General features: G+C 54.9%; 1 protein-coding gene across 1 annotated transcript in view; it reads left to right on the top strand.

Annotated features, from left to right (window-relative positions):
• Window positions 1–130, top strand: part of IRX4 (iroquois homeobox 4) — a 3,663-nt gene extending 3,533 nt beyond the window's left edge. Inside the window, 1 exon segment of the mRNA XM_014453855.2 lies at window positions 44–130. Within this exon segment, the coding sequence (XP_014309341.1) occupies window positions 44–130 (87 nt within the window).
• Window positions 131–13,192: the final 13,062 nt, after the last annotated feature.

Here is a 13,192-nt window from a genome sequence, read left to right as displayed (position 1 = left end):
TCCAACGTGCTGACGTCACCCCTGGCCCGCACCTTCCCTCCAGGCGACGCCCCAGGACTCCCCTGCGGTGGGCGCCACCAAGGAGCTGCTGGCCCTGCCCAAAGCTGGTGGGAAGCCCTTCTGCGCTTAACTCCGCGGGACCACAGGGCCCAAGAGGGAGGCTCGCACGTCAAAGACTTTTTCTAACAAGTTTCCAAAGCCAGGCGAGAGCGCAGCGATGCTCAGGCCGCCCACCCACCCTGGAGAGAGGATCTGAACTCTGTCTCCAGGAACCACGGACAAACCCCTAGATCTGTCGCACCAGGTCCACCGACCACCCTGGCCATTCCCAAACTCGGGGGCTGGGGGCCGGTGGGATGGGGCTGCGCCCAGAGCAGAAGGCAGCCGCCCTGAAGCATAAAGTTTACGTCCAAAAGTTTACATGGAGAGGCCGGTTTAGTTCCGAGGCTTTGTTTGTGTCGCTGTCTTCTGGGTGTGAGGCATGCCCGTGCCCTGTCTGAGGAGCCCTCAGCCTGTTGACCTGCTTTCATCCTCAGCACATAATTCTCACCCGAAACACTTCCCCGAATTTACACTATTGCACACTCTTAACTTGATAAAATTATGTTTTTTAAATGTATGTCCACACCAGTGATTGCCTGCGTCAGAGGCTGATATAACAAAACCAATAAAACCGAGTGATGATGTTTGCATTGCAAAATGAACACAGTGCCCTGGTAGGGATTTGAGAACCTGTTGGGGGACAGGTGCTGATCACCAAGGGGAGGAGTTGGGGAGGGTACTGACCAGAGACCCCAGGAAGTTGCTTGCAGAGCCTAAGACAGGGTTTGGTAACGCTATTAAAAAAAAAAATACACGTTCAGGATTCTGATAGAAGTACATGATAGAGACCCGAAACTTTTAAACTCTCCCCGCCCCCTCCCCATTACCAGGCTCCTGAATTTTTAGTCGATGGGCGTTTCTTTGGCTAGATTAATTTGAATAGCTTTTAAACGTTCTAAACTCCCTGGGACTGTGCCCTCGTGGGGGAGGGAGGGAGACATCACAACCTTGACACCTTTCCTCTGAAGTCGGCCCTTGGATCGTGTTGTGCTGCGGGAGTGTGCGGCCTTCCAGGGCCCCACCTGGCTCCTAACCCCGCCTCCTCGGTCTTCTGGGACCTGGTGCCTCGCCAGCAAAGGTCCCCTGCCCTGCCGGGAGCTTTGGCTCCAGGACGGGAAGTGCTCTGTAGACCTCAGACCCCACGCTGGGCTACGTAAGGATTAGAGACAAAACCCGAAGAACCATTTGGGATAGGAGGATGCGGCCTTGCCCTGCCTCCGCAAGCGTCCGGCTTCCCTCAGGAACCGGGTCCCCTCACCCCCATCCCGCAGGCACCTGGCCCCGCTCCAGGGCCCTGGAGGGCGGCGTGCCAGTGCACTGCTCCCTGGAGTAGGGTCTGGCCTCTCGCCCGAAAGGCCTCTGCTAAGACCCTACTGGGCCTCATTCCACCGAGGAAGGACGGATCCACAGGCCAGCGAGCCTGCAAAAGTGCAGCAGCTCTTAGGTGCAGCGATGAGGAATGGCGGCCCGTGCCCGGGACGCGGTCAGATTGACAGACGCGGAGACACCAGCTGGAGGGGCGGGTCCTCTCTGGGGGCCGGCGGGCAGTTTTTGAGGGACACGCGAGGCCTGGGCTGTCCGGCCCGGGGCGCTCCAAAGCAGGCCTGAGTGGCTGGTGGGATCCGGTCTTGGGGAGAATTTACGCACCCGAGAGAGGGAACCGCGCGGCCAGAAGCCGGCAACCTGGGCTGTGGGGGCACCCTGAGTGGTGAGACCCGGATGGCCGGACCTCGGCCAGAGCCCCAACTCTGAGCGGTGGGACCTTGAAGCCCAGACCTTGAGCAGAGGGAGCGGTCCCCGTGCGCTGCGGAGGGACTGGCCCCGCGCCCGGGCAGCCGGGCCGCGCGCGGTAATTGGATTGTATCCGCCCGCGCGCTGTCACCGTATTGACTTTCGCTCTCTTGGATGATATTATCGAGATTCGGAAGCTCGCCGCTGATGTGCCTGTCAAAAGGCTGCGGCGGGAGCCCCCGGCCTGGCGAGCGAGCATCAGCCAAGATAATTTGAAGTGAAATTTTCATTTTGACAGTAAACCCCTCAATTTCTAAAGGCTCGGCGCTCCGAGAGCCCGCTGGCAGGGGGAGGCTTTGCGGAAAGCCACGTCTTAGACTGAAAAGGGCAAAAGAACTCGAATTAGTTGTAATAGATAAAAGGGCAAAAATAAAGAGTCAAGGGTACTTGACAGTAATAGCGAAAGTGCAGTCTCCGGGGAGACACTGAGGCCGAGGCTGGGGCGCCAGGAATTTTAATGCGCTGCCCAAGCGCCCCCACTCCAGCCTGAGACAAAGCCGGGCATTTTCAGCGAAAACAAGGCTTGGAGGACGTGGCGGCGCCGGGAGGCCGAACCGCGGACGCGGATGCGGACTTCCCTGGGTGGACCCGCCTGGCCGGGCTGCGGGCTGCGGGCTGCGGGCTGCAGGGGAAGCGGGACTCCAGGGGCGGGCAGGTGGCGCCAGTCGTGAGCTCTGGCCCGCGGGCCTGGTTCCCGTCCTTCCCCTCCCGCCCAGGCCGTGGCCCCAGCACCTCAGGCCCCAGCACCGCGGCGGCTCCGACCCGGTCTGTCCCAGACACGGGCCAGGGTGATCCCACGCTGCAGGAGCACCCAGTCCTCGGGGGAACTGACTGCCTGAAGGCGGTTTATTTGATTGAAGGACAAATTTGTGTGAAATAAAGACATCAGATGGGGAGGTGGGATTCAGCCACATCCCGGGGCCACGCACCCCAAAGGACGCCCGAAGCTGGGGCTGTCCCTTCGCCCCACACCTCGACCTTTGGGGGCACACTCGCTTTGTGCGCCTTACCCGCTCTCTGGCCCTTCTTCGCGGCAGGGGGTGGTGGGGGCGAGTCGGGCCAGGAAGGCCCCGCGTGGTGGGGCGGGGCGAGCGGGGCGTGGGGGCTGACGCGCCGGGAAAGGTCGCTGTCCCCGGCGAGGCCCCACGTCACTCCCCCGGCGGCTGTCAGCGAAGGAGCCGGGCCCGGCGCTCAGCCACTCAGGCGTGGCGAATTCAAACACGCCGAGGAGGGTGCTAAATTAACGGCGCTCTTTACATAGAGCCCAAATAAAACTGCAATCAGCGGCGCGTTACTTTTCATTAAGCGACTCTGACAGCCGCAGATCCGCAGCCGACAGGGGAACAGGCGCGGGAAATATACGGCGGGCGCGGGCGCGGGTCTAAGATAATTCCTTAAGCTCCATTAACAACTCTTAGCCGCGGGAAATGGGCTCCCGGAAACCTCCAAATCTAAAAGCTTTATCGACCCTCAAACCGCTGTTGATGGTTCCATTTTTTTTCTTCCTTTCTCCTTTTTTTTTTAGCTTAAGGAAGAGACGGCCCGCAAGGTAATAGAGTTTGACACGACACCTTCTTAACGAGAGAGAGAGAGAGAGAGAGAGAGAGAGAGAGAGAAAGAGAGAGAGAGAGAGAGACCCTTAAGTGATATTTAAAAGGCAACCAATTAAGATTTAAAGTGGTCGTCTGCTGAGACTGCGCACGCGATTTATGCCACCTACTTTACCGTGGGCATGCCTGCCTGCCAGGAGCCACTGCAAACAGCCTGGTTGGTCTCTCCCTCCCTCTCTCTCCCTCTTCCTCTCCATTTCTCTCCCACCCCACACCCAATAAAGAGAATAACTGGAGAGAAGCAACAAGCTCTCTCAGTGCTCCATTCCTTCCCACCCACGGTCACCAGTTGCAGTGGGCGCCCGTCTCCTATAAGGGAAACTGAGCCTGGCCCTCTTAAAGGCGGCTAGCTGACCAAACCCTGTCTTCTGTGCCTCGTGCTGGGAGGCGGCCTCTCTAGTGGGGTGCTGGTGCTCAGGCTGCAGGGCTGACACCATGGAGGCAGAGGTATTCCCCACTTTCCCCTTCCTCCCCCGCCAGCCCAGTTCTGTCTTCTCTACCAACATTCCAGAAAGATGCCGTCTCCTCCAGGCAGCTCTATGGAAGCCCTTCATTGGGATGAGCCCGTTCCCTTTCACCCTAACCCCTCCCTTAAGGTGACAGTGGCCACAGCATTTATTCCCGTTGGTACCACTGAGTTGAAGAAGCCAGAAAGCCCTTATCCAACTCACACCCAGGGAAGGCAGCAAAGCCAGGAAGGGAAGGCAGGGACCTTTCAGTTGACCCCCAGTCTAGGTTCGATTGGAAGGCACAGGAACGATGGGGCCCTGAAGGGAGAAGTGGGGAGAAGAGAGAGAGGAACCGGGAGAGGAGAAGAAGGGAGGAGGGTGAGAAGAGAGGGGAGGGAGAAAGAGAGGAGAGGCAAAGGCTGGGAGGGGAGAGAGGCCAGCAGGGAGGAGGGGAGCAGAAGGGAGGGGAAATCTAGTGGAGGGTAAGACGGAGACCACCTTCTTCATGAGAAATACTTCTGAAAAAAGTATGCATTTTCCCAAAAGGACCTTGACTCGGGGTGAAGGCAGGAAGTTTGTCAGAAGTCTGGGGACAGACAGGCCCCCTGCCTACGGGGGGTTTTGTCTGGGGGAAGGATGCAGAAGAAGCCCTTACTGCCCCCCTCAGAGTGGGAGCTCATCCTCTAAGTCAGTGGTTCTCAACCTTCCTAATGCCGAGAGCCTTTAATACAGTTCCTCATGTTGTGGTGACCCCCAATTTCATTGTTACAAATTGAACATAATTAAAGCATAGTGATTAATCACAAAAACAATATGTAATTATATATGTGTTTTCCGATAGTCTTAGGCAACCCCTGTGAAAGGGTTGTTGGACTCCCAAAGGGGTCACGGCCCACAGGTTGAGAACCGCTGCTCTAAGTGGTGCGGGGCAATTGAGCAGGGGCAGGAGGGGAAGACGAGGCAGTGGAGCACTACCCAGTGTACCGGGGCTGGGCCATGCTCGAATGAGCCCTCACCTGTACCCAATGACAATGCACTGAACAGGCAGGCCTGGGGTGAGAGAGATGCCCTCCTGACCCCACCTGGCCCTGGAACCCCATGCCAACATTCCAGCCTAAGAGTGTCCAAGTGTGACCCCTGTGACCCCGCCCGACCTGGAATCAGAGAACAAAGGACAGATTTCCCTGCTTTATGCCACCCTGAGCCTTTGCGTGCTCATGGAGGCCTCACCAGCAGGGAACAGGGCCCGTCCCTCACACAGGTGACTCCCATTCACAATCAGGCTGCAAATGGGACCTTAATTAATGCATTAATGATGAAGACATTTTCTTCATGGAACATTAGTGCAAATTCACAGTAATCAGCCTGAACACAAACTCCAGGTTTGCAACAGCACTCACCGGGGGCAAGGGAATAATTTAAGTCACACAAGTAGGTGGGTACGCTGCTCATGTGATGGTGGCTCCAGGGCCTCCAGGCAGAGGGCTGTCCCAGCCCTGGGGACAGACCTTCTGTTGGGGGGTGGTCGGCTCCAGTGCACGCACATGTTGTCACCTGCACCTCTGGGTCATGGGAGTCCACGGCGGGTGGCAGCGGGCTCACCTCTGCTTCTAGTGGTCTATGGGCCTCTAGCGGCTGCTTCCTTTCTGCTGTGGCCCCACCTCTGTGACCATGTGGCCAAGAAGGGGAAGAGGGGACATCAAGGATGGGGAAAACTTCAAAATCAGAGTCCACACCTGGCCCTTCCTGCCTGGCATTTGCCTGGTGAAAAATCAGTTGAACGTGCAGGTACTCCTGGGGCGGTGCCTGGGGATCGTTCCAGGGACGGGTGTCAGGCCACCAGGGAGAACTGGCCTTCAGGAAGGGGGCTCTGCATTGGCAGCAAGGGGGGGTGGGAAGAGGAGCTACAGTGCCCACCCTGGGCCCATAGGACTCAGGAAAGCAACCAGGCCCTGGAGGAAATTGGTTGCCTGGCCACTGTTTTCTCCTTCCCTCTTGCCCTCAGGACAGCCGTGAAGGTGCCTGAAGGTTGGAGGGGAGTTAAAAGGTGAGTGTGGCCATGCCCAGGTGCACTGTGGAGATGGGGGGTGGGGGGCAGGGAGGGGGGAGGGGCTGCAGCTCTAACTTCATCCTGCTTTCATCCTGCTTGGCCTCTGCAGGGGTGAGGATTGGAAGGGTGAAGACCATGTTAAGTACTCACACTCCTGCTCTTACCTTTGTTTTCTCAATAGTATTCTAGCTTAGAATGTCCACTGTGGGAGGACTTGGGAGCTGAGCCCTGGGGAAGCACCCACAGATGTGCCTGCTGCAGGGGCTGCGTGGACTGAGGACACCGCCCTGCAAGGCTGCACTCTACCAAAGGGACCACAGCCCTGGCTCAGGCATTCATGCTGCTCCACATGAGGCCGGTCACCCCCACCCCCAGCCCATTTTTCTGCTCTTATCTGGTTTCATTCCTAACCTGTTCCTTCACCCACTGCTTCGGGCAGAGGAGGCTGATTGGGGGTTATCAGCACATTTATAACGTTTCACCTGTTTCTGTTGTTCAGCCAACATCAGGCTGCCAGGGGGGACAGCAGTCACACAGTCACGCAGTCACACAGTCACGGGGTGGAGGCTGGGAGGGCAGGGCCGCCTTCTGACTCATGCCCTCCATTCCAAAGAGCCCCCTCCTCTTCTGTCTAATGACACAAACTACGTTGTTATGTTTTCCTTCACCTGCTTCTGGCAATCAGAGAGCATTCATTTTATTCTTCCGGTTTCGTGTACAAAATAAGTTATTATCTCTGACATTTAACATTTTCTTCCCTCATTTAATGTAACCGCCCTGTTTTGAATACCTTCAATATAGACATGCCTCCTTGAGGAAATCTATGAACTAAGGAGACTGAAGGAGAAGCACATTCTCTTCTTTCCTGCTGCATCCTACTAGCCATTAAGTTCAGTTCAAAATGCTGCCCTTGTCTTTAAAATAGAGTTTGGCTTCCCAAAGCCTGAATCACAGAAAAATTCCCAGACTGTGGGTATGTGTCTGCATCTTTCACTGCGTCGACATCCATCACTCTTACCCACCAGGACTCTGACCTGCTGGTGGCTTCTGGTGAATCTGGGTGGGCAGGGGATGAATGGATTGCAGGATGTGGAGATCATATTCCTTTGTGAAGGCATGAGATACAAAGAAATAGATACTTAAAAATAAAAGCAAGTTGTCATTTAAATGTAGGGGATACATGTAGATATGGAAGAAGCGTGGTCCCCACTGCTCTCCCTGACCTCTCCCGGTCTCCTGCTGCCCTCACTGACCACCTGGACTGGTTCATAAACCTACATTTTTCTCCTCCCCTCTTGGGTTCCAGGGTCTCCCCTTCATCACCAGTGCTCTGAAAAGGGCTATAATCAATGTCCTTACTGTAAAGTGACACCAATAGTCCACAGCATCAGCTATCACCCTCCTTGGTATGTTATATTTAATGAGACAAGGGCATAAAGGAAGGGAGCACAGGCAGTGAGACCATGACGAGGGGTCCAGCCCCACGTGCAAGGCCGCTCAGGGCCTGCTGAGGCCACCCTGTGCTCACGGCTGAGCAACAGCCACCACCTCTGAGTTACTCAGGCGGGGCTGGGAGTAAGGCCTCGTCGGGTGTTATAGCACCTTTGGGACAACAGATCCTGGTCCAAACAATGCTTCATGCAAACCACACACAGTGCTGTGGTTACCTTTGGAGAAGTCTGCCATGCATGTGCTCCAAGAGAAATGGGAACAAAGGAAGCAAGGGCCTCAGACTGAGTGCTGAGCCACCATGTGGGCCTTCACACCACTCACCATAGTCCCCTGGAGGGCCCAGGCTCCTGTGTCATCAAAGGGGCTCTAAGAAGTTGAGAAAGCAGAAACAGAGGACGCCTTGCCTTTTAGAAGATCAAGGGAAAGAGCCAGCAGGCTGCAGGACACCTTGAGAAATCAAAACCACAGGGGTCCACAAGCATCCGTGCCCAGGGCTTTCCCCTGCTACTCCAGGACCTCAGGCTGACATCCCTGGACCATTTCCCTGGTCCTGTGACCCCAGCTTCTCCCACTTCTGTGTAAGTGCAAATTCCTCTGTTGTGTCCTGTGGTCACGTAATAATCATCACAGCCGCTCCTCCCAGGGACTAGAACCTCAGGATAGAAATGTGGAATGAGCTTCCTTATGTGATTAGATCAAAAGGCATTAATGGCCCTGTCGCCAAAGTAACCAGAGCAGGGTGGTCTATAACCCACGTAACAACATCCTTACTCACCGTCACCTGTGGTCATCCAGAGCTGGTGCATATTTAGAACAAGACTCTGCTGACCAAGCAGTGTCTTCCCCAGCACTGACACCCCAGGCACTGAATTCCCAACTGATCATAGGGCCTCCCTGCTGGCCTGAAGGAAGTCCTTATCCCCAGTAGCCAGAGGATCACAATTTCTGGAAACAAGATTCTTGAGCTGAACATGCCGCAGGCTAACAGGCAATGCAAGTTGATTCACAGCCCACAGGGTTAAGAACATTGGACCCTCCAATTATTCTGCACTTCCCACCACCCTTCCCATACTGCCCGCTCCTCACCAGAAAGAACCTTCAGCCTCTCACCTCTCATGACTATGAAACCCAGGACCAGCCTTAAGTCCCAGGGGCCCAGGGGTCAGGCACAAAGTATGACCCAGGAGGAGGGCCAGGTACACAAAATGAACCCCAAGGTTTTACAATTTTTATTGACAGAAACCTGGGGAAATGGTGCAGCAGTGATCCTAAGGGTGATAGGCCTGGCTAAAAGATGTCTGGGTTGGTTCAAGACAAATGTATGGGTTTGGGTGCCATGATGCTGGGTACTGGCTTCTCAGCACTGGTTGAAGCAGCTCTTGGTTTTTAACTGGGAGATGAAAACATGGACTCGATGGTTGCCCGCCTGGAATGACGTCAGAATGGTGGCAGGAAAGGACAGCAGCATAGGGACATGGGATTGCTGCGGTGAGTGGGTTCCCTGTGCATGGCCTGCTCACTTCCTGCCTGTGTCCCTCAAAGGTGCAGAGCACACCCCCTCCCCAGGCTTGAGAATGGACGGATGAAGGGAGAACCTCCATTCTAAAGACTTTGCCATAGCTGTGATCTTGAAAGATACTGTGCCCAGAGTGGCCTCAGCCCCATGGGGGACAGGCTCCCAAAACAGCAGGACCAAGGGCTGGGTCTTGACCACCAGAGACCAGGGGGGTGGGTGTTGGACCTAGAGGGTAGCAGGGCCCCCCCAAGCATGGCTGGACTCAGAGAGATCTTTGAGGACACTGCAAATCATGATGTTTCTAGCATTCAGGTAGATAGGCAGCTCAAATCTTACCCAATTTGTATAATAAAAGGGATAAAAACAAGAAAAAAACCCAACAACCTCCAAAACAGGTTAAAAACAACCTCCTAGTCTGATAAACAGAGATTGGGCTTGAATCAGGGCCTCTTACCCAGTGCCCAGCTTGAGCGACTGAGAGACCCAGACCTGCTGAGTGAGGACACACTGCCTAGCAGAAATTTACACTGCAAACCTCCTTCCCAGGGGATGACTCAGGAGTCATTCAACAGGAAGGCTGAGCACAGTAGCAGGACATACCCAGGCCTCTGGGTGACCTCTACACAGTGGCTTAGCATTGACACTAATTCATGGAAACCCCAAATTCCATAGTAAGGGTAGGAACTCCTGGAGGCAGACAGTGTAGCAAGTGGGCTCAGGGTCTCCTCACAGTGGCCTTGTGTGTCCCTGGTTCTAGCCTCTGTTATCTCCTTGGCTCTGGGGTGCAGGGCTGGCATAGACTCTGGGATGAGGGCCTTGAAGATGTTCCTGCCAAGTGGGAGCATTCGAGCTGCTCTTTCCACAAAATGGTACCTGAGGTTGTTCTATTTTGAAGGGACTGCAAGGACTAGTCATCATCAAAATCCTGAGAGATACGGGGGTGGTTATAACCACCAGGTGCTTGCACCCTCTCCTGTGCAGAGGACAGCTGGGTCTTGAGTGAATTATCACAAACTCCTGAGGGCAGTGACTGTTCCTCAGCTGATGTTCCAGCTGTAGGTTCTTTAGTGGAAAAAGTCAGCACATTCCTTGTTACCAATACATGCTAATGACCTGAGGGCATGTTGTCCCTACCCGAAGACATCGCACAGGTTGTTTCCCCAGAGGGCTTGTGATGGCCCTGGACATGCAGGCTGCTCACTCACTGACTCAGGGACACTGAATGACTGTTCTTGATTACGAAGCGGGTGGTGGGTTGCTACCACCCGTGGGCGGGAGGAGAAGCCTGAAATCAAGGAATCTTCTATCCTGTGGCTGAAGAAAAGTTACAAGCAACCCAAACAGGGAGCGACCTTATTTGGAGACAAGCTCTTTAAAGAGGTGATTAAGTTAAAATGAGGCCACTAAGGTGGGCCCTAATCTCACCTGACCAGTGTCCTTACAAGAAGAGAAGATCAGGACCGACGACAGGAGAAGGCTGCCATTTGTAAGCCAAGGAGAGAGGCTTCAGAAGGAACCAGCCCTGTTGGCACCTTGAGCTTGGACTTCTGGCCTCCATGACAATGAGAAACTAGATGTCTAGTGTTGGAAGCTGCCCAGCGTGTAGTGCAAGCATGTCAAACTCACGGCTGGTGGGCCACATGCCTCATTTAAATAGGCATCCAGCCCACCGGCCACGAGTTTGACATGCTTGTGCTTTGTTACGGCAGCTCTAGGAGGTCAATACCGAGGTCTTTCTATAGAACCTTGTGGGCCCCACCACAGAGAGTCCCAAGGCCCCAAAGTGCCGAGGTTGAGAAAGCCAGGTTCAAGCAAATCAACTAGTCAAAGTGTGGAGCTCACAAACATGTCACATTAAGAAGTGGTTAGGCATTTTGTGGAAAAGTATTTCATTTTACAACAGGATTGGCCCTAGAATGCCACTGAGATGGGCAACTCCTTGAGCAGTTCAGAGGGTCTCCTCGGATGCACGTGTGGAAAGCAGTCAGCTCTGAACAAAATTGGCAAAGACGCTGTATTTCAGAAAACAACAATGACAGGCTACCTCTTTGTTTTAGTTTTAATTACTGGACCATCAATCCGGCTGTAGCAACAGTAGCCTAGACTGCACTTTACACCCCGAGGGAAGCCAGTGCCCCAGCGCCTTCCTGTGACATTAGAGTGGGAATCAATGGAGCCGCTCTAGGACCAGCTGGATCCAGGAACCACGGTGTGGATGGGGCCACCAGGTTCCCCACCACACGCTCCTTTTGGTGTCTTGACCATGGTGAACTCTTGAGAAGCCCTGACCCTCCGACCCACTTACCCACAGAGCTGCCGCAGAACCAAGAGGCTTTTGGGTACAGGCTGCCCACCCACTCCCCCTGGTCATCAGCCCAGCAGATCCAGAGAAGCCTCCCTGCCCATGTCTGGGGCAAAAGGGGCACAGCAGCATCTTGGCGTGCAGTCAGGATAGGAACAAATGGATGCCACCAGCAGAAAGTTATGCCCCTTGGGGAAGAAATCATTGGCTCCTACTGGTGTCTGATAAAGAGAGACTGAGTGCCAGACCAGAAGACATCAGCTGACCTGCCACATGAGCTGCCCATGCCAAACCACCTTGCCAGGAGCCCCAGTGAGCAGAACTGCAACCTGCCAACAAGTGCAAGTGGCATGTGGGAGATGGAGCTCGGGCAGGCCAAGAGGTACAGTCAGGCCAGGAGGTACAGTCAGGTTGGGAGGTACAGTCAGGCTGGGAGGGACAGTCAGGCTGGGAGGGACAGTCAGGCTGGGAGGGATAGTCAGGCCGGGAGGGACAGTCAGGCTGGGAGGGACAGTCAGACCGAGAGGGACAGTCAAGCCAAGAGGTACAGTCAGGCCGGGAGGGACAGTCAGGCTAGGAGGGACAGTCAAGCCAAGAGGTACAGTCAGGCCGGGAAGGACAGTCAAGCCAAGAGGTACAGTCAGGCCGGGAGGGACAGTCAGGCTAGGAGGGACAGTCAGACTAGGAGGGACAGTCAGGCTGTGAGGTACAGTCAGGCTGTGAGGGACAGTCAGACCGGAGGGACAATCAAGCCAAGAGGTACAGTCAGGCCAGGAGGGACAGTCAGGCCAGGAGGTACAGTCAGGCTAAGAAGTACAGTCAAGCCAGGAGGGACAGTCAGGCTGGGAGGGACAGTCAGGCCAGAAGGGACAGTCAAGCCAAGAGGTACAGTCAAGCCAGGAGGGACAGTCAGGCTGGGAGGGACTGTCAGGCTGGGAGGGACAGTCAGGCCAAGAGGTACAGTCAGGCTAAGAAGTACAGTCAGGCTGGGAGGGACAGTCAGGCTGGGAGGTATGAGCAAGTAGAAAGTTTTGGGTAAGTGGCATGAGCAGGTGGCTGGGACTCCCTCAACATCTCCTGCTGCAGCATTGCCTCCCCATGCCCAGAAGGTGCCCTAAACCACCTCTGAACAACCTGACTGTGTCATTCTTTCACCGAGGTGTGACCAGATAAAGGGTCTCCTCCATGACAGGTACACAGACAATTCTCTGAAATCACGGGCTTCACCATGTGGACAGTGTTTCTGCACAGGTGCAAGGCACTTGTCAGTGTTTATGGCTCCGTGTGGCAAGACTTGGATGGTTTGGACCCACTGCTTCCTGAGGTTCTGGTTCTTCCTGTCGCACTTGTACGGACCTGACCGTGGGGTCTAGTGGGAAGCAACATCACCCGGGTCCATTCTACTCTCCTGATTCTGTCTTCAGCACTTGTGTACCTGAGACACCAGGACAACAGCACAGAGGAGCACATAAGGGAACTGCGCCTTTGTGACAGTGTAGATCTGGCAGTAACTCCACTCTCCAGCTGTCAAGTTCAGGGGTACATTAATGTCCCTTTTCCAAGCATTCTGACACAGGCATGGCTCGGTGTCCTTTCAGCAAACAATGGAAGTGGGGGTTGGTACGGAACCTTCTTTCTAAATTAGTCCAGGCAGAGAATAACCCGGACAATTCCTGGGTATGTTCTCTGCAGACCTGCAAGGCTGCAAACCAACACCACAATTTTGTGTTCACAGTTGATGTGTCTGACTGGACAAGAAAGCCCTGCAATTGTGCATCCCTCTGCTCACCATGCTCAGGGTGTCCTGTTCGGCTGCATTGCCTCACCAGGGATGGCATAGCAATGCCTGTCAGAGGGCCCTCCCTACCAGGGACAGGACGCCCACACAAAGCTATTAAGACCTAGCCCAGAGGGACTGGC

This window comes from Myotis lucifugus, unplaced genomic scaffold (assembly GCF_000147115.1).
Source record: "Myotis lucifugus unplaced genomic scaffold, Myoluc2.0 scaffold_0, whole genome shotgun sequence".
In the NCBI taxonomy this organism is placed as follows: domain Eukaryota; kingdom Metazoa; phylum Chordata; class Mammalia; order Chiroptera; family Vespertilionidae; genus Myotis; species Myotis lucifugus.
Note: the sequence above shows the minus strand (reverse complement) of the source record. Positions and strands in the feature narration are given on the sequence as shown.